At 45.1% G+C, this 21,960-nt stretch overlaps 1 protein-coding gene across 1 annotated transcript; it reads right to left on the minus strand.

The window, feature by feature from the left end:
• Positions 1 to 448: 448 nt before the first annotated feature.
• LOC147136881 (calcitonin gene-related peptide type 1 receptor) lies at positions 449 to 21,698 on the minus strand. Its single transcript, XM_086051617.1, has 13 exons — positions 21,444 to 21,698; positions 10,304 to 10,412; positions 9,018 to 9,168; positions 8,830 to 8,940; positions 8,643 to 8,755; positions 8,129 to 8,220; positions 7,901 to 8,027; positions 6,853 to 7,006; positions 6,702 to 6,762; positions 5,733 to 5,799; positions 5,379 to 5,597; positions 4,463 to 4,504; positions 449 to 3,651 (listed from the first exon to the last, which is right to left on the minus strand). Exons 2-13 carry the CDS (start codon positions 10,376 to 10,378, stop codon positions 3,430 to 3,432), a joined length of 1,434 nt encoding a protein of 477 aa, XP_085907743.1. The 5' UTR covers positions 10,379 to 10,412; positions 21,444 to 21,698; the 3' UTR covers positions 449 to 3,429.
• Positions 21,699 to 21,960: the final 262 nt, after the last annotated feature.

Below are 21,960 nucleotides of genomic sequence, written 5' to 3' on the forward strand. Positions count from 1 at the left end.
ATGGAACCAAACAGTCAGCAAAATAAGAAGGCGCTCAGCCATGTCATATTTTATGAGTAAGTTGACCCTCAATAACTGTAGGTGTCAAAACGATCTGCAAAGTTTGCAGAGTTTGGAACTGATCAATCCGAGACAATCATCTGATGCTGAAATAAATAAATAAACAAATAAACACTTTGGTGTTGTCTGCTACGGCTAAGTAGAGGGTGTGGCCACCATCATCCCCTGATTTCAACCCTAATGAGAACTTACTTGCTGTTAGCAAAGCAGAGTTGAGAAGGTGAACTTGAAGAGGGGCCCCGATCTTAATTTGAAGCTCAAAACATTTTATTAAACGTAAATTGCTTTGGTCATTTAAGAAAAGGAGCAAAAATAGCATGTGACAAATAATTTGGATTTTGCACAAGTCTACTTAAACGCAACAACACGGACAATAATGGCAACAATATACATCTCTCGTAGTTCATCTTTATTAGGTCGGTGTAAGAAAGTGGTGCTGAGTTATATTCCTTCACAATCAGCTCAAGAAGCAAAACAAAAACTGATGGAATTATGCTATGAACAACAAACAAACAAGTGCCGTGCTAAGCTCTTCTCGTACGAAGACACGATAGCAACATTGTTCAGTTCAGTGGTAGAATAATAAAAAAAAGACATTGTGTGTATGCAAATATATTTTTTCCACATCGCAAAATTTTCCAACAGTTACATTCAAAACAGCAGAATGGCGTCACTTAAGACTACCAAAGTAGAATACAGTACAGTATAAAAACATGAACGACAGACCAGATCGTTCCAAACGCTTCCGAAGGTCGCACGACTTTACAATGTCATGGGGTCACCGCGTCCATCATCTGTCAGTCAAATTGGAACGTCTTGCAAGCAACGAATTGTCATCCCTTGGGTGGCGGAGATTATAACATTTTACAAGTGGAAGACGTGTCGCTTCAATTATTTTGCACGCTCAATTGGGTTTGGCTCATTCTTGGCCAAAAATCCAATCACGTTGCCTTCTAAAAGGCTTGTCAGCCAGTTTCCTCCTCGCTCCAAAGGTGTGCTTTTGTGCTGCGTCTGTGAGCTTGTTTACCTCTGCTTGGGTATTTGCGATGGGTTTCGACTCGAGCCAAACAATCCGCATGCAAGCACTTCCTGTACTACGAGACTACAAGACCAGCATTCCTTGCGGTTGAGCATGCGCATGAGTGTCTCGGTCGTGTCTGCGCGCCGGCACCGTTTGCCTTTTTCGCCCTCCTCGGCTCCTTCCCCATCCGCTTCTCAGCAGTCGTGTTAAGTACAGCAGATTATGCGTTTTATTTTGATGTATTTTCGTTTTTATACAAAAGTATTTTGACGTACATTTCGACTAACGGTGAAATCCGCCATACGCGGAAATGTGTGTTACGTCGCCAGTATAGGAACGGAACTCGTTCGTAAAATGAGGACTTCCTTAAACCTAATAGCGCTGGGCTCAATTTTTTTTTTCGGGGGTCGAACGTATGCATTCAAATGGTTTGGCATAAGAATTGTTCTCAAAATAATAATAATAATAATAATAATAATAATAATAATAATAATAATAATAATAGTAATCTGTTTAGAGCTTTACTCTCACAGTGGAAGGTTGACTAAGTTATTTAGAAATTACACTCGGAGGATTTCGGCTAATAATATGGCGGCCTTCGGAGAAGCGACTCAGCCTCTCAACATGTGAGAAGCACACAAAAATAATCGCGCGGTTGCCCTTGTCTATCACTTCCTTTTTTTGTTCTGCTCCGCCGACGTCTCACACACACCGTCACATAACACGCCACGCCACGCCGCCTTCAAGGCTTCGCTCGTAAATATAAACCACGCGCACGCACATACACGCTTCTCACTCGTGTGTTCTCGCCATCAAACAGACAATTATTTACACCTGCTCTTCTTACTCTGCTGCGTTAGGGACAAAATGGAAAGTCTGGTGCAACGTAAAATGTAAAAGGCGATCGACTCCAAGTCAATCACATGTATGGCAAGCTATTTACAAGAGCCTCTTAATACTGCATCGTTTGATCCCATGGCACTGTAGCGGTGTTCAACAATCAATCACAAACTTTTGCTCATTCAAATGTTGCGAGTCCTGCTAGCATCGACAACGGCATGAATTCCGCGGCACTTTTTCGTCTTCTTTCCAGTGTTCAAGACTGCTGTTGTCAAATGAATATGACAAGGAAAAGCACTGCTTTTAGACAAAAAGATAATTGTGTGATGTTTCATGAGTGTCACCAGTCGCTATCACTGGTTAGATGATTTATAAAATAAAAAAAAGGAGAATAAACTTCTGCTTCTGGGCCAATACTCTCCGATTTAATCGCAAAGACAAAACATGAATGCTTTGAAATGTTCAAATCGCCAAAGCAACACAGTACACTGTGGTGAATGAAAAAGCTTATCGACAGCACAAATAAATACAGTAATTCTATTTTTATCAACAAGAATAACAATGGATAAATTAAAATGAAATATATGATATAATATGAATATATTTTTACATGAAGCATCTATTCTGTGTTGGGTAACGGGGGGAAAAAAAATAAAGCTGAACCCCTTTTTCATGGCAAATCCTTGAATTAATGATCAAACTGACAGCACAAAAGTTTTGCGATCTAGAGACGCCCATCTGTCTTGGATACCTGCGAACAATTTAGACAAATTCCCTCGTCAAAGTACGGCACGTGAAATTCGCCCCAAATGGCAGATTCATACCAAAATGGCTGACTTCCTGTTCAGTTTCGTGCATGGGTCGATGAGACTTTTTGCCGCATCCTAATAGAAATGACCACCCAAATTTGTGTCGATTGCTCAAACTCTTGTCGGGGGCAATCTATTATAATTTTTTGGGGGGGGCGTTGGATATGTTGCACTTGCTATGGCAGAAAGAGAGCTCAGTCATGTCTGCTGTACGGAACACATTTTTCTCTCATTGCTGTGCTGTTGGCAAAACGATTGGACAGGAACAGCCCAAATTACGTATCGAAGATCACACTTGCCTGACTTGACTCTACCGTCGCTCCTGTGAAACTGATGTCGGGGGCTCATGACTTTTTTCTGACCTTCCAGGGGACGCCTACAACACAACTTTTCTGGTGATTCATTTGTCGGGAGAAGAAGAAAAAAAAAACTGCGATTCCAAGAGGGCCTTTGCACTTGAGGCAGGCAAGGGTTTGTCAGGTTGGGACTATCCAGGTCAAAAGCATTCACTGCAACCAATTGTAAGCAAAGGCCTTCTGTAAATGACATTTAATGGGCCCGTGTCAATGTGACAGAGTGGTGAGTCGTTTCTAGTCTTCTCCCTTCAGCCCCGAACAGTCCCGTCTGAGCGGTTGGAAGCCGGTGGTGACGTGGCGTCAAAGCCGGCCGGCGAGGGTTGAGCGGGAGGACGCGCCGCGCTCAGGCGAAGGGGTTCTCCGACCTCAGGATGGACGCGTCGGCGTCGTGGCATCCTTTGCCGTTCATGTGTTCCGAGTGGCCGTCGATGCTGTAGCAGCCCTGCACCTCGGTGATGGAGGAAGCCGTGTAGGACGCCGAGCGCAGGGCGTCCGAATGGTTTCCCACGCTGCTGCCGAACTGCAGGTTGTACTGGTTCCAATGCCTTCGCAAAACTGCTTGGACCTTGCCGGAGAAACGCAGGAAGGAATCAGTCTGCGGTTCATCGCTCAATACAGAATTGCACGTCAACGATCCTGTGAACGTTGCGTTCTCAGTTTGACTAGGGTGTAACAAGACTTTTTGGTGGATTGGGAAACTTTTTTTACCTGCAACTAAATAGGAGGGTTACTACTAGTAGGGTACTACTAATTGGGCACCAACTTTGCATGTCTTCCATTTGTAGTCGGGGGGGAGGGGACTCGTGACCCTTAAAACAAGTCAATTTGACCTGCAAAGGTTCATAAAAGCGGAATAGAAATGAAAAGTCAGCTCCATTTAGGGAGGGTAACTGGTTTTAATGGGAAGAGAGCCACCTCCCAGGCACACACAGTAACTGCACTCCCTCGTGTTTGTTGTTGACTTTGGAAGCTCCATTGTATTTAGGGTCGGGTTGGTTATGTATAATTAAGTCAAGTCAAATTTACTGCTATAGCCCTGAACTACAGAAAAGTCTCAAAGGGCTTCACATGCCCACAGTTGACAAATATTAACGACATCCCATGAGCTTAAGCCCCAGGGCAAGGGAAAACTATTATAAAAAAAACATCCTGGGAAAAACGAGAAACCTTGAAGGGGCCTTGGCAGTTCTATCACCAGAGCAGTGTTAGCTGTTAGCAACATTTTGTGAAAACCGATAGTCGCAGTGCCAAGCGCTGATTGGAAAATAATGCAGAATCAACACAGTGTCAAAGGTTTTATAGATCAACACGCCCTCGTGCATGCTTTGCATTCAAATCCGTTTGAGTATGATGCAAAAAAAGAAATGAACTCTTACTTCTCCGTTGAAAAAGCAGAAGATGGTGGCTACCAGCAGACCCTGTGATGCAAACAAATGAGGAGGCCATGAGAGGACAAGGTCGGATAAACAAGCAGTTGAATGCGATCGCAATCAATATTGGGATCAAGTCGAGCCCAAACTTTGGGGGCGAGTTTGTTTAGACGATTAGGCCTCTTGCATAAGAGCCACTTCCTGCACCGCCCTGACCATCCTGGAAACGCTCGGGGTGATCAGATAACAACGCGGCCCAAAGCACAGCGACTTCAACACTTCTCAGCTCGCATAGTTTCTACCTTCCTTCCTGCTGCCCATGACAGAAAACAAAGAGCATGCTTGACGCTAGCCTTTAATAGTTTCGTACAATATACGGTATGCGCTGCCCCAAAAGCCGACACAGGTTGGCCGTTTCACATCGGAGGGCATCCATAGAACATTTTGCTCAATTTGTAGGTATCAGTTTGCAACTTTATTTATTCACGGCTCAGATTCAGAAAACAGGTCAGCCGTGATTGGTCATTGTGAGCAGTTGTGATGTCATTTTCAGTCGACAGAAGACAAAATGGCCGCCCCCGGAGATGGCTAAAAACAAGTGCATTTTGCTGCTCAACTTAATTAGAATGCTGTGTTTCAACACGTGGGGCTGCTGGGAACATATTCTTGAAAAAAAGATGTTTGGGTTGACTTCCGCCTTAAAAACAAGATGATAATGCAGAAGGTCTTGTAGGACATCAACTAGTTACAATGTGCACATTATTCAGCGCTTTTTAATTGAATGGAAAACAGGAATTAAATGCAGTAAACTCTGCAGTCGGGCAAAATAGCGCAATTCTTTGGCGTAAATGAAACACTGTTTGGCACAGACATTCAGCTAGAAGGAAACGGTTTGTCTTCCACACGCAATCACAGCTCTCACCTGGTAGTGCATGAGTATGTGCATGATGTAGTCGTATATTTCGGAGGAAACGCGTCCGTCCGGCTTGTAGGGCAGCAGCACGTATTGGATGCCCAGAAGCGGCACCAGGATGAGGGTGGCTCGCACGGCCTTCATGTAGAGGCTGGACTCGGCTTGATGGGTCACCTTGAGCTTGGTGATGAGCACTCTCACGATGTTCAGCAGAAAGAACAAATTGACCTGACGGAGGAAAACCGCACGAAATCAAACGAGATGTGCTTTCAATGTGGACTGCTTGCTGTTATTTGACGGTGTTGAAATCACAGCAGCTAATTGTTGTGTGCTTTTTATTTAGCAGGGACCGGCGGTTCTTACCAGGAGAGCAGCGCAGATGGGCCCGTGGATGATATAGAGTAGGGATGTTTTGGAGCTGATCCAACAGCTGATGCGCAGAAGACAACAAGGAGGAGGGGAGGAGCACAATTCACGATTAATATGACATGCAGCAGGTGAACCAGAGAGCATGTCATCACCATTCTAGAGTCGAGTCAGTACTCAGGCAAATGCAATATTGTTACCTGTAAATTGATAGAAATGAAAAAAAACATAAGGAAGAGCATTTTTATTCAGATATTGACGTTATTATAAGTTGTTAAATGAGCCAAATAAAAATAGACGGGGGCTCCGAGGTAAAAAAAAAAAAAAAACCACGTCATGAACTTGCTACAGCTATCCAATCAACTCTTTTGTATTTAAATTGTTTTGCTCTCTAAGATCACGTTCTTAAAAATCGTCTGCACATGCTTTTTGTTTTTCAATGGCCATTCGGGGTCGCTTATTGCATATTATAGATGGGGGCCAATGCTTTAGCCTGTGCGTTCTTAACCATTAAAAAAAAATGAGTATCTTTGACATATGACTCCATCTCAGTGACTTCCAAGTGATCATCAGCTGTGCCAAGGGAAAATATCAAATTTCATTTAATTAATCTGAAAACCATTTTGTGTTTACTAAAATGCCAGCAACATATAGTGACAGGCAGAATAATGAAATGCACGGGAGGTACAATGAGGATGTATCCACCTCTTGCCTTCCATACAGCAGAACAACTGTGTGTGACATTTTTGTTTGGTGTTGTGTCGTGGCATGTTTCTAATGCGAAAGATGTGCCTCGGCTCAAAGCTTGGGAGACACCGATCCAACTTATCATCGTTGTAACAGTGAAGCTTGGAATCTTTGCTCACAAATTCTGTGGCCAAGAAACAAAACACTACAGTAAACAAGCCATGCGCAATATGAAAGACAAATTATTTCCTGAAATACTTCAAGTGCTTACTCCCTTACTTGTCATTGTAGTAGTAACTTCTCGCAATGGCGTGGATGGAAGCCGGAATAAGAGGGAAACCTGGACAACAACAACAACAACAAAAAAAAACAAGAGTACAGTTCTGTAGTTGCAGTTGCGCCAAGGCCAAACCGCGCAAAGCCGACGTACCCCAGCCGAGCAGGTAGTACCACATGAGGTGCTGCTTCTCGGCAAACACCGCCACCACGATCAGCGTGTGCAGATAAATCCCCTCGCACAGCATCCAGAAGTAATTGCAACCAAACAGGTAGAGATGAATGAACTGCGACACTTTGCAGCTTGTCTGGGGGAGAAAAGCAATCCCGTTCAAATATTACACAAATAACAAGCCCGACTTTGGCAAAATTCCGAATAATGAAGCTGTTACAGCCGGCATTCAAGGAGATTCTTAAGGAAAAAATGGATTTGTAATTGTTTGCAAACAAATGATGGCCTCTCTGCGGCGACTGCCCACCCATCAAGTGTAACATTAAACACGCAGGTAAAACTTCTGTTATCTGCCCATTCCTGACAGTCCGTCTGTGTTCATTTTGCCCCATCGTGTCATCTGCCTCCACACACTTTTTACACCCATGACTAGGGAGTTAAGCCATTTTCAAGCAACTGCAGGAAGCGGCCGCCTGTCTACTCGGGAAAACTGGCAAAAGGGAAGCAGAGCCGCGTACTTGGGTGGCTTGGTGTGGAAGTGCTGCCTCCCTGGGTGAAAACGTGGTGGCTCATTGCTCCACAGGCACCACAAAAAGGCACAACGTTGATTGTGAAAAATAGTCCCGCGCGGGGTGGCTAATAAGTAGCCCCGGCTTTGTCACAACACCCTTGCTCTGCCCCCCGGTTGTCACGGTAACACAAGTTGACTTTGCATTTACATGGGCGCCCCCACAATCCTGAGTGCTTTCAATCAGAGTGTTACATGACGATGCTGGGTGCACTCTAATCCTTTTTGGACATCAAATGTAAGAGACATTTTCTGAAGACACTTGGGACTTGTTTTTCAATTGTGAAATCATTGCGCAATATGCCAGCTTGAAATACACCCCCCACCCCCAAGAGTATGACTGTGAGGGCAGACCTTTCGGTTATTCATGGCAAGTGCCGAGATGAGCCAAAGTAACACACACACACACACACGCGCAGCGGCAATTTGTCAGTTGCAGGAACAGGAGGCCCCCCTACTCACCGGATTCCTCTGCACCAGTTCCTGGTTGTTTGCCACCGCCGTCAACCAGATGATGGTGATGACAGAGTTGAGCACAAACGAGAAGAAGAGGTTTTTGTGAAGCGTGATCCTCTGGCAACTTAAACTCCTGCAGGGAGAGGGGAAGTGCACAAACGGATCGATTTCTTCAAATCGGCGCGAGTCACAAGATATGCATGCGTGCGTCCAACTGAAGAAATGATGACACACTTGAAGTGGAAGAATATTCCAAGAGAGACAAAGAGGGAGGTCAGGGACAGTCCGTGTCCGATGAGAGCCAAGTAGAAAAGATTCATTGCTGTCTGCGGGGAAGGAAGACAAACAGTTACGTGGGTGTCAAATTCTGTGCTACCGTACGACCGCGGATGCGGGTGAATATCGAAATGAATTCAATTACATTTGGATGAGTTTCTTTCTGTGAAACAGGTCAGCAGTGTTTATGTCAAAACATTCAAATAAAGAATTGTCGTTGTCTAACTGTTCAAAATAATCAAGGAGCACATTGTAGGTGCAAGCCTCATTTTTATCTTCCGCTCAAAAGCTGTGCTGACCTCAAATCTATCTCCCAGGATTCGTTACAGTGGCTTACGAACCTGAATTTCACAAACAAGCTGAGCGAGACCTTCTTCCATGACTACCCGGCGCAAAACGTACTGAAGAAAAATAAACATGGACCCCCAAAATTTGTGAGCTGAGCATTTCAGTGGATTTTTTTTTTCCGTACCACTCTGCCTTCGCTGGTGTGTTCATTGCAGCGCGTGTAGTTGGTCCACGTGCGGTTGCTCTCAGGATGCAGGAACCACTGGCCGCTGTCGGTGCAAATCTTTGCAACCATCTCTGCAGGCGAGAAGAGAGAAATACTTCAGCCATCCTCACTCTGCATGGACGCCATGGCCATCAGACGGACTGACCTGAAGGATCAAAATCCTGGAAGTAGTCAGGGCAGTGTTGTTCTGAGGTGATGCCCGCCTTGGTGTCATCCCAGCACAACCAGCCGTCCCACGTGCGGTTACACATGGGCTCTGAAAGCGCCAGGCAAGCAAAAAGCTGCGGTCGGCCTTGCTGCAGTCGCTTGCTGAACGTGCGGCGAGCCGGCTACCTTGTTTGTCGGAGGGGTTGTCCTTCATGATCTTTTGGTAGCACTCAAACTGGGCCGTGACGATCTTGTTCCTGGTCAGGCCCATGTCGTGATACACGTTGGTGGGGTGCTGCTGACTTTCGTTGACCTCCGGGCTTGCCTTCGCGCAGAGCTGCGAGGAGATTGGCGAGCAAGAAGCACAGCACGCATCAGGGGCGGAGCTAATGGGTGGGCCTGAATATTTCTCTCATTGAGCACAATCCTCCTCTCCCGACACTTTGTATCTTCAAAAGAAATGACAAACTGAACAATATGAATCTTACTGAGACAACCATAATCAAGCCATTCTTACTATTCAATAAAAACACAATGAAACACAAATCCAAAATTAATTTCATAATCATTTAGCCTACTAAAAAAGTAAAGGTATATATTTTTTCATCAATCTCACTGGGTGGGCCGTCGGTCAATCCAGGTGGGCTTGTGCACACCCTGGACCCCGCCGCTGCTCCGCCCCTGTAACGCATTTGGGGCGCTCCTTTTATTTTTTAATCATTTCAGACACGTTCATGCAAATGAAATAAAAACTTCCCAAGGTTGGGGATTTCTGTCTGATTTTCTTATTTCTAAACTCTACTCTTCAAAGAAAAAGTCGACCACAACATTTTCTTGCGAGAATATTGCGAGAATATGTTCCATGTAGCCCCACTAGTCTAGACGTGGCTTTGTGATGAATATTGGCTTTGTAGAATATGAGTTAAGCACCAAAATCTACCCGTTTTTGTACATCTCTGAGGGCGGCCATTTTGTCACTTGCTGTCAACTGAAAATGACACCGCAGTTGCTCACGACCAATCATGGCTCAGCTTCAGAAAACAGGTGACACTACTTTGATTGAAGAAGTGGAGATACCCTCTGCACGCCCGAGACCCCTCGCGAGGATCAGGAAAAATAAAAGCATTACCCTCTGTTGGCCATGGAGAAGAATTAGATTTGAATTCAAGATATGGAAGCGTACCATGCTAGCTGCGGAAAGGGTTAACAAAGCTGTATAAGGAAAAAGGTGAAACTGAGAATGGACTGTATTTTCACACACTGCACATTGTGCAAAGAAGTTGAAATGTTGAAGGGTTAGAAAATAAAAACAAATGGATATTTCCTAGTGATAACAAAAAGTGATGTTAGTTTCAGTATTTTTGGCAAGCAAGGGTAGAAAAAAAAAAGAAAAAAAATCAAACAAAGCCGCAGGTTAAGATGTTGAAAATCTCTGCGAGTGGTGTGAATGCGCGTTTTGCAGGCAGGCCTACCATTGTGAGAGAACACATTAGCATAAGTGCCACTAGTCCATTCTTCCCGACACTCGCCATCTTCCTGTTGGCCATTTTGCGGCTAGTTGAAGATTTCACAGCTGCAGATCTGGAACAGAAGATTGGAAATTACACAGTGAGGTAAAAGCCCCCGTAGTCCAAATGTACAGAAAATGATTTCATAAGTGACGGCGGCAGGCAGAGGCGACTGTAAAACAAGTCAAGAGACTTTCAGCAGCCATGCATCAGGCGACAGCACATGTCACGGCTTTCTTTTAACCACACATCAGGAATACAAAAAAACATGTGCATAGGAGAGGTGTTATATAAAGTTGTAAAGGTTACGAACCAAAACAACATCTTGTTTGCTGCAACGCTTCCAGGCTGCTGGGCTTTCATGAGATTGCTTTGTTGCGGAGCTGATAACAAATTCCAATGGAAACGTTTGGAAGGCAAAGTGTGCAAGTTGCTAGCTTTTATTTGTGCACCAGACACTCGCACTTCTCGTTCTGGTTGTGACTCTTAAAATTTCCAAAAAGGTTTCAGTTCAGGCTCTCGAGCTGACGTGCGATTTAGCAGCTTGGTGATGAAGTGCTGCCTCCATGAGGGACAACACAATCCAAGTTTAGAACAGCGACAACATCCCACAGCGTCCAAGCAAAATGCTAAGAAATACAAAATGATATTTGAATTCTACCTTACGCAAAGCACACCTCATTGCAATTTTCCCGGAAGAAACGTGCTGGGTTTTTTTTCCAAACCGCAGCTGCAAGCCAGAATGATTCACGGATGTTTGTTTATTTCAAGACGTGAAATTATTCAGCTTGATAGCATGCGCTGGCCGTGCCGACTTTCACAATTCCCTTCACTTTGATAGCTTGTTGGTATTCAACACACGTTTTTTTATTAAATTGGAATAATAATGTGCAATAAAGAGTGTGTCTTTACACATGCCAGGGACAAGTTTGAACTGAAGTGAAGCAGCAAATATTTTGCCAATATCTCGTGTCGAGCTGGCTCGACCTCACTGAATTTATTGTTAACAATAAACAATAGACCATATTGGTTCTGCCTAATCTTTCAAAACCCATAGCATACATAACTCCGTTTTTTATTTTTTTTACATGCCATTCGTCATTCACTCCGTGAACTTTGGCAAACTTGCCCAGCTTCCAATGTGATGGCATTTCTCTCCAGCATAAAAGATGTGACAAACTGAGAGTCACCCTCTAATCTTCATTTTCAACTCAAAAGGAGTGCTCATCTCAAATCCAAAGTGAGGCAACACTGCCCCTACAGGCAACCGTTTGTCATTACAGTGGTTTCCATACCTGAATTTCACCGACAAGTTGAGCAAGAACCTCATCCACGCCCACATGATGGATAACACACTAGATGACTATAGTCGTTGGTAAATATAAACGTCCGCAGCAGTGAAAGAGTTAATTGACAAATACTCTTTGGCAACATTCGTCGCAACCGCGGTCTGTCGTTCCCTCCGTGAATGTATGACGATAACAATTCATCTGATGTGTCAGCGGGGTGTAACTGTTTCGCTTCAGACTGGGTGGCCAAGTGCATTGAAAGAAAAAAAAACAAAAAACAGTGTTGATGTATTCAGTGACATCTGCTCCTGGGGGACGTCAAAGAGTCGCGGACAAGAAGCAGCTGCTTGGCTGGACGCTGCACTGCATCTTCGTTTGTGGCACAGAGCAGCTGACTTGGCTTCGGGTCTCTTCTTCATTTTCACATCCCCGTCGCGTTTACAAGCTCACTTCCACTAAGCCAATCCTGGCTCCATCCAAGCCAGTTAAGCATTCGCCTATTTGTGGTGGCGGTGGTTTTGTTTTTTGCCACAAGAAGTCGAAGGCCATTTGTTTCTTTAAAATGAATTGTAACTTATATTAGCCTATTCTGACTGCTGCATTGGGCGACGCCAGTGTGTTGATTTTCCATTTGCTTTCAGCTTCACACTTGTTTGTTTATCAGCACGGTGATTTCAAATCAACATTACGCAAGTCGTTAGGCCTATGTTGTCAACTCAACGCGAAAGGAGTAACATGTACTCTTCGCTATGTGGACATCTTGCTTATGAAATTCAAAATCTGCCCATCCCAAATGCAATCCAGGTAATTCAAGTCAAAGTCAATCAAAACATCTTTCGAGATCACCACAGTCTTATGTACGCATAAAAGCATTTGGACTACAAATACAGTAAAAGCAGAAGGATGAAATAAAAACAATGGACGAGTGTCCTAAATTCAAACAAACACAATTGCCGCATGCTAATTGAAGTGCCCAAAACTCCAGTATACTTGAAAATTGATCTTTTCAGGTCAATTAAAGCCAACCACAAAGCACCGGCAACTGTGGGCGCTGCACTCTTGTGTGTAGCGTCTCACACAAGTGGTTAGTCATGTTGGCTTTGGATGGAGAGCTGACGTCATGTGTTCGAGCAATCGGCGAGCGGCTAACGCTTAACAAAAAAAAAAAAAAAAAAAAATGCTAACGCGTAACAGCTGCCGCCTTCCTCCAAAGCTCGGCTTCCACTTTTCGACTGTCGCTGCCTCTAAAGTGGAGATGCAGCGCTGTAAATGAATCCTTCTCTTCTGTCCTGCAGGATGTCTGTCTGGCACCTCGCAGTGCCACTTTCCACCTGGCGGGATTCGCATGTTCATTCGGCGGCTCTAACTGCGTTTTGGTCTGCCTCGCAAGCACCAAACAAGGGAACCAACCCTGACCCGACATTTTGCATTGTTTGCCAGCATTAAGCTAAGCATACTTTTCTAAGGCAACCCCCTTGGACAACCCTCCACCTCAAATTTTGGTTTGCAACCCCAAAAATTGAATACATAAATTAATAAATACTCAAATGATGGTGCATGACTCGGAAAACTCGGAATCCGGTGCACTCATAAATCAAGTACTTAATTTGACTTGGAGTGCTCGTCTCCTGGATCGGACCGAATGTGTGCACAGTGGTGCCTTTTTTCAGCCCCACATGCCCATTTCCACCCATATGCAAGCTGTGCCACTAGATTGTGTCATTTAAACCATGCAGTGTAAATTCAACCTAACCTTTGACATGAAATTCCTCATAAACTCAAATGTAGACCACTTTGCAACAGGCACCAGTAGCCACTATAAAAAACGTTCAAAGTGACAAATAGTTTCAACAATAATGGTGTTGTAAAACTACAATGAGTAGAAAAAGGATGTATAGAGTATACAGACCAATTCCATCCACCGGGCAAATATGCCAATGCACTTTGGGGCACATTTGCACTTCCCGTGTGTGCGTGTAAGCATTGGAATTCACTGCCACGCTGATGTTGGCGACCAGCCCAGTTTCCCCTTTGCATTGGACACACGCAGCACGTGGCTCAAAGTGCAGTTAATGACACCCGTAACACCAAACATGCTCTGCTGGGAGCACGCTTGCATTGTGCAGGTGTTCATGTGCTGCCCGCAACTTCATTCAATAAATGAGAAGTTGATACCCTGCTTTCAAAGAGGCATTGTTGTTATTCCCTTTAACGCAAAACCTTTTTCCTGTTGAAATCTGTCCGAACGTTTGTAGTTAAAGGGCCTCTCCAATCGTCCAAACATTGGCACCTATTTCATAGTTATGGACTTCAAAATGATGTCTGCGGTAAACAAAAGGCTTGTTTTCTATTCGAAGAAGAAAATAGAGACCCCGGTGTGTGGAAAAAAAAATGAAGGTAAGCCGCTCATTTTCTCATTTGCTTATAGCGAGGGCCGATGAAGATGCAATGGGCCAAAGTAGAGCTGCCCAAGTGAACTTTGGAGATTTATTGGTCCTAGTTGTCAGACATGATGTGCAACATACGTTAAGCGTATGTTTTAGACTGAGCTATTGGACTCCAGTTTTTTTGCTGACGTCGCGCCAAGACATGGGAGCGTATCGATTTTAGTGATACAAAAGGGGCGTTTCGAAGGCAATTCATTATTTACAGATTGCTCCAAAATGGATTGATATTAGAGCTGCGCAGTATATCGAAAAAAATATCGATATTGCGATAATGGCCGTTGCAATATGCATATCGCAAAGACACTCAATACTTTTCTTATCGAATTGTACGCTTTTATTTGAATTTGACCAGCCAGATGCAAACTTAAATGCGCATCGCCACCCAATGGTTGGAAATGATCTATCTAATTATCTTAGCTAAGAACTCACTGAGCTTACTTATTTTGCCGCATGAAAAAAATGTACCTCTTTTATTGGATGATAAAAATGTCTTTTTTTTTTTTTTAGATACATGTTAAATATCGCTTTAGTTAACATCCATTTTATCGCACATCATGTTTTTCCAATATCGTGCAGCCGTAATTGATATTATTGAAAATGGAAGCTAATCGTCTCTTCCGGAGCAAAAAATACATAAAGCGTGTTTGTCCGTGTAAAATGGACCATTTTGAAGCCATGGCTCCTTGAAGCTTGAAAAGTGCTTGAACTGAAGAGGAACTCCGCAGCAGGAAGGATCAGCTTGGAAACACACTCCCTGCAAGCGTTTCCTCTCTCAGTCAGCCATACCAAATATAGATAGTGGACATGCATTTCCCCTGGGATCATTTGGGGATTTGATGATCCCTCCCGTATGCCTGAAAAAAAGAATATAGGAATCTGCGACTTTACAAATCCCAGGACATGAGAACGACTCTCATGTAAAGCTCCACGTCGCCAAAGGCAGCGCCAGATGTTATGGAGAACAAAAACATTCCCACACAGATGTGAGGGCGGAGCCTGCTTCAGCTGTCAATCAATCCATTGACACCAACACACGCATATGTTCTGCATCGACGTGCGTTAGGAAATGTGTTAAAAGGCACGAGCGAAGCATGAATAGAAGCATGAATAATACTGAATAGTTGAGCCGTCGCAATCGTGCCCTCGCACATACTGGAAATGTGCACACAACTGTGGAAACGGAAGAGCGGAAAGACTGCACAGTTATCTGCGCCGCTCATGGGAAAATCTGGGAAATGAGGCGGCGGCTGCCCATAAATATTGTTACTGTATACAAGGCATTCCCAAACTTATCTTTACTTTAATACCAAAAAGAAAACATTTGATTCCAACCCCCAAAAATACAAGATGTATTTGCATTAAGTAGAAAGTGATGTGGGTCCCCAATCTGGGAAAAGCTGCTTGAATCGGGCCCATGCACCGAGTGGCCGCGACGTCATCATCCGCCATGTTGGGAGCTACGGTCAATGAGCGTACATTACAGGCTGTGTGTTTGTCCATTCAAAAACATGTTAAAATGCAAGAAATGGGCGGGGCTTTATCCTTTAAGGATAAATTAGACAGTGAAGCCATTAGAAATGTTTTGGATCCCTAAAGAATTCCCAATACTGAGTGAAGCTACGAACCGGGCCTACTTCCTCCTTTGTGATGCGCCGGATATTTCCGCGTACCTTGTGTGCGGTGTGAGTGGCTACGCTTTGGAGCAATTTAAACATCATCAAGTGAAGTGCACTTTTTTTTTTCTTGTCAAACCAACTCACAGTTGGCTAATGGAAGAAAGGCAGAGGTGGCCCCGTCTGCGGCCCCTTCATAAGGTTTTTCCCCAAATGGGTTTTTTGGAGTTTTATTCTTGCCCTCCTCGGGGTCAAGATCAGGGGATGTCGTTAATAACTGTCAACGGTGGAGATTTCTGTGATTAGGGGCCACACACATACATTTGACTTGACTTCTTCACTCAATGCTGGTATCAGTGAGTTATTGATTCAGAACCGCGTGTTGCTGAATTTATTGGTATTTGCGAAGAATAAGAGATTCTTTTTTTCAGTTGCTGTACCAAATGTGCTGTGAAGGAGCACACATTCCTCCCAGGTAGACGGCGCTAACAAGCACGCCGCTGGTCGCACGTGCACATTTGCCCGCTATAGTTCCGTATTCCGTATCTAGAGTTGACTTTGGAGGGTTTAAGAGTACCAAAGTTTTATCATAGCTAAGGGATCCTGTTCCAGGGGCCTCTCATCTGCGTAAGGGAAAAATTGTCCAAATAGCTTGATAAAAATACACCGGTTAAAAATAAACTGCACCTGCAAAGCTACTTGTAAATCTCCCGGGCACTAATATAAATGTTTTGATGTGCTTTTAGGACATCCTGACTGTGTTTGGAATGGGTTCACCTGTTTAAATACGTCCCTCACCGGAGGCATGCGGCGCAGTCCGCTGGGGAAAACATGCTTAATTCCGCCCATTTGCTTTACCGCATGGGCCGGTATTTTCACAGGTCACTGGATTGGATGTGCCAAGCGCTCGAATAGCGCTACGCAACGACTAACCGACGGCCTTGGACCAAAGCATACGGTTTCCTCGCAGGCAGTTTCTGCATTCTGTTGGTTGCGGCCTAACGAATTTGCGGACTGTTAAACCGTGCACATCCCTCGGATCCCACATCCTTAGTGAATTTAGTGCGAAAGAGGGCCAGCCTTGTTCATATCTGCGCATTTCATCCACCGGGTTTCAGCTTCATTATCAGCTGTTTGTCTTGGGGCTATGAAAGGTTCCTGTGAGCCAAAACAAACCCTCATGCACTCTCCCTCAGACCGTTCCCAGTTAACTCCTTCGCTGCCATTGACGAATGTACTTGTCTTTTTACAGTCCAGCCATTCAATCCCAGGAATTGATTGATATTTTGATTTTTTAGCTATTTTTTGTAAAAGAGGGCCTGAAAATATCTGTCAGTGAATGAGTTAAATTGGACCAAAAAAAGACAGGTCCCCTGAAAAATATGTGCGGTAACACAAAGATGTTAGTTGGAACTTTTCATAAAGTTGCCCATGACAGCTGACAAGTGAGCGTGTTCCAATCCAAAGCCATTTGAAGGAATGCAAACCAAATCCTCCATGTCAATAAGGCAGACGCTTACACTTGACCTCCAACTGAGCTCTTCACTTCATTACTCAACGACCCAAGTTGCTCTCAAACCCAGTTTGCTGGGAAACATGTTATGCTAAATAGTCGGGCGTTCTAAAAAAAAATAAATAAATAAATAAATAATCATCCAAAAGATCCTGATTTCTCTAGAGCCCTTCTTGCAACGTGTGATGGAATCGATCCAAAGCAAATTTTTCAATTTCATTTTGTCGGCGAATGCCGTTTGTTCATCTTCAAAGCAATCAAACGCGTTAACGATAGCCGGGCATGTCTTTGGCACGGCTTCTGGCCGTCCGGGCTTGAGAATGATATTTTGACACTGGACTAACTTAGCTAATTGGGAGCCCGACTGAGACGTCGACTGCAGACAAGTCAGCAGGAGGACACTGCAGGGTGGAGCTGCCCCAAAACACAACCGTTCATTTGAACAACCGGCTGGTTGTTGATTGCTAATAGCGTTTAGTGCCGCTTGTAAACGGAAGAATGTGAAATTCTCTCACTGCTCTGCACGACACTTGCGATCACTTCATCTTCTCGGACGCTCTCCTGTTTTGCACTTGAATGCTTTTCAAGGGGAATTGCCACTCAATAGCCACCCGCACCGCAAACCGCTCATAATAAAAACGACTTGGATTTCTACAGCGCTTTACAAGCGAAGCGAGGACGCTAGCATTTCACACAAGCATTGCGCCGAAGCAGAAAATGATCCGGCGAAAGGCTTCATGTACTTATCACGGAGGGCGTCGGAAAGGCCAAACTGGATGCGACGCTACACGAGCGCAAAGCAACATTTGCAAACATTTTGCCTACGAGGCCGCGCGGGCAGCTGATGTAAATCATTCAACCGCGCCAACTGGACGCGACAAAGCAGCAGCGGCGCAAGTTCACCTTTGAAGGACAGATGCCCTCGGAGCCCCCCCCCCCCCCGGGGGCCATTTCCTCTACGTGCGCTCTCTGCCAGGTGACCCCTCCCGCACTGTAAATCAGGAAGGCCGTGTCAAGCCCGCTGCTTTGTTTAGCTCTCACAAACACGGAACACCCCGAGAGAGTGCACGGCCTCTTTCCACGGTCCACCAGTGCGCACAGACAAAAGCTCCTCTCGCCCGTGAAGCACCTTGTGTGCCCAAATTAACTCGGAATGGAAAACACGGCCCTTCATAATGGATGAGCGCAAATATTACCGCAAAAGCTCCTAGAAACTCAATCCACGACCCGAGGGTGGAATCTTTATACGGCTGCAATGGTACATCTCTCTTTTTATGCAATATGATAACTTCAGCCCGAGGAAATTGTTTTTTTTCTCACTTGGGTTTCTGATTTCATCGGAGTTGCAACACAATAAAGGCTCAATTTGAATGCAGGACAGTAAAAGAAACAATTGTTGCCAGGTCACATATTCATACCTGCCAAGTTGTTCGCTTTTGGCGTAATTTGTACACGTGGAGACATCCGTTCAAACATGTCACGTAAATCAAACATGTCACGTAAATCTGTACGGCCAAACTCCGCCTCTACTGGAAACTTCAACCGACTTTCACAAGCACCCCGAAATTCTCCTAAAGAACGCAGACAAAAAATGGGGTAGAAATGGGGGAAATAAACCCCAAAAACGAACCGCCCAAAAATATAGTAGAATTGTAGAATGTGAATCTCCAGCCAGCGACGGTCAATTTGAGCCATGCCATGAAGTATTGCTTAGACATGTAAATAAATTATCTTTTTTTTTTTTCCATCAAAAGTCATAACTCAGTCTTGTTTTTCATTGTTTAACAGTTTTGGTTGAGGCACATTTCGATTTGAGTTGAGTTCAATCTACTGCGTTGCAAGCAACAAAGCCTTGTGGGAAGCCACACTGAAAACAAACGAGAGATGGGGACCGGTGTGGCTCTCTGTTTTACGGGGAGCTCAAGTTTCACGAGCATCATCATCAACATCATCGTTCATGTCCCGTATTTATGACGGGAGCGTTTGCATGTGAGGCGAGGCCACAAACGTTTGTCGATGAACATCCAAGTCCAAGTTGTTGCTTTGTCGCTTGGTGCGCCGTCAATGAGATTCCACTGACAGCGTTTGTAAATGCCGGCATTTAGGAACACATCCACCGTGCCGCGCGGATTGCCAGAGATTTGGGAGCTCGGCTGCCAAGACCGTCGTCCGCGCCACACGTCCTCGCGCTTTTCCGGACAAACAGCCGGCATGTGAGTTTCCGATAGCCGGCCGTTCCCACTGCATGGTGGTCTGGCGTATTTAGCGGGGGTCATGCGAAGATGTCAGAGCGAGACTGAAGCGCCCTGCCAAGCGCCAACTGTCTGCTTCATTCCGATGTGCAGCAAGCGCGACGGCGGCGATCACTGATTTGATCGTCGGGATGGCTCCCGTTACTGCGAATGCAAATCAAGGGCGTTGCCGTTTCGTGACAAATCAGACGTCGTTCGTACTCGGGTCACGACCACTAATACAAACTGCTGCTTCCAGTTGTTAATGTCACATATCCATCGACGCGGCCATCGAGCTAAGGCGCCGGTGTGGCCCGCGGGCCAGAACAGGACCATTTAGCAGAGTTGTTTATTTTCTAATGTTTGAGATCAATGTTTATTGTTCAAGCCGCGCATAATGTTACTGTCGTTTACAAGTACATTCAATCTAGTAGAGCTGCAACTCATGAGCAATTCATCTGTCAAAGAAAGAATCGCAAAGAAACTTTGAGAGACTCTGAACTGAAATAACAACCATCAAACTCATCTTTCCCACAAAACGCAGTCATCCGAAACCCTGTTGCGCGGTCATCATCATCATCATCATCATCATCATTCTCAGTCTTCAACATCCTGGCCATCCCTCAGCAAGGCAAGTTGCAAGTGTGCAGCTTACGTAAGGGCGCAGCGGATTTCGCAAAGCGCGGGCGCGTCTTACATCAAAGCCTGCTCGTGAGCAGCGTCACTCTCTGAACGCCCTCTGCACATTCCTGCGCTGGAAAGCCATGAATAATGTGTGCACATGCGGCTCGGCTCTACTACGGGAGGGAGGGACGGAACGCTTTAGCGATAAACTCCGATAACATTTCCAATGGTTATCATGACTCGAGTCCACCTCACTAGCCACAAATTCACACTGTGCAATATTTTTCTTTTGTAATCCTGCTCACTTGAATGTTTACACTGTGCAATATCGCTTGAATTCCTGTTTCTATTCTCCTAAACCAATAAGAGGAGAGATGATGTCACATGTTTTGCCCTGAGCTTGTATGTGTGAAAATTCATCTTTGTTTACTGACATTTACACCAAAATGAAAATTGGACATGCTCCGCTTACATCCGGGCTGGCCAAGTCCGGTCATTCTTTTGCAAAGCAAGTCAATACTTTCAGACTTTTACCCAAGTCATATTCTACAAGGTGACTTTAACTTCTTTTGTGTTCATTTATCGCTGCAGGTACTTTCAAAGGACTCATCAAGACGTAGGAGAATTATATCTCGCAATCACAATCATGCTGGCAGGCTCACTTGGATGTCATGCAAGAAGTCACCACCAGTTATTTGGCTCACCGAGTCCAGTTTGTACACCACCTCACTGAACGTTGCACACTTCGAAAATAAACAATGCCGCGATGCTGCGTCCAAGACAGTTGGGTTAAAAAGAACACAATTTGAGGTCAACAGTAGACCGATCCACTAGTTGGCTCAATTTGACCCAACTTTGGTCTTGCAGAAAACAACAACAACAACAAAATGGGCTGTTTTTACAAAACAACACAAGTAAGGTGGGTCAAATTGACTCAATATGCGGATCGGTCTATTTTTGACCCAAATTGTTGTTATTTTTAAGTTGAGTGTGTACGAGCCCCAAAGTGCGCACGGGCGCAAAAGCGGAGTCCGTCAAAAGAAAATCAAGCACAATATTGCCGTTTCTCAGTGCGCATGTCGGGACTCACTCACCATGAAAAGCGGAATGCATGGCCAACAGTAAGCCCAGCTGCGCGTTCCCATGTTGTTATTAGACGTTGGCGTGATTGCTAATGGATTGAGGGCATGCACGGCACGGCACGGCACGCACGCACGTCAGGCTGGTGCCATCTATGCATTACGCATCAACGCGCACGGCTGAGCAAACTGCAACCTCGCATTCATTCCGCTCTGCATCACCGCGATGCCGCTGCCGCTGCCGCTGCCGCTGCTGCTGCATAATAGCACGCAGCACACACACCCGACTTGCCACTACGCTGTCTTACCGGGAAGGTTCCGTCCAGAGTGGGAATAGGATCCTGGTGAGACTAAAAGGCGTCCAGTCTTGGCTGTCGTCGCAGCGAAATGAAAAGATGCGCGCAGGCGCTCAGCACTGCAAAGTGGAAGACTGCCTGACTGCCTGTCTGCCCGCCTGCCTGCCTGCCGCCTGCTGTCAGGTCGGCGTTGGGAAGCAACCCACCGCTTCCTGTGACGTCACAGCCAGCCCGCAGCTGCCGCGTGCATGCGCGCCTACGGATGGCGTGAACGTGGACTAGTGTCAAGTTTGTGCTCATTCATAAAGAACGCCCAGGCGTTGCTGTTTGACTGTGATTTCAAACACACTTGTTGATGAAAAAAAAAGAAAAGATAAAACGTTTTGAAATATTTAAACATGCATTTTTTTCCACTTGTTTTAGGTGGAGGCTCACATAGACCCATGAACATTTGGGGTTTTTTTCAAAGACACAGTTGCTTGAATAATAATAATAAAGTCAAGTACGAATCGTGCCAAAACAATGCCAG

Source organism: Filicampus tigris, chromosome 14 (genome assembly GCF_054856515.1).
Source record: "Filicampus tigris isolate MCC_2025a chromosome 14, RoL_Ftig_1.0, whole genome shotgun sequence".
Taxonomy (NCBI): Eukaryota; Metazoa; Chordata; class Actinopteri; order Syngnathiformes; family Syngnathidae; genus Filicampus; species Filicampus tigris.

What these genes read in the sequence shown, in the direction of transcription:
- LOC147136881 (XM_086051617.1), bottom strand. Translation starts at nt 10,378, where the DNA reads ATGGCCAACAGGAAGATGGCGAGTGTCGGGAAGAATGGACTAGTGGCA. An exon ending in TAATGTGTTCTCTCACAATG is followed by an intron (nt 9,169 to 10,303) that starts GTAGGCCTGCCT and finishes ATCTCCTCGCAG; the next exon opens with CTCTGCGCGAAGGCAAGCCC. An exon ending in CCATCTGCGCTGCTCTCCTG is followed by an intron (nt 5,598 to 5,732) that starts GTAAGAACCGCC and finishes TTCCTCCGTCAG; the next exon opens with GTCAATTTGTTCTTTCTGCT.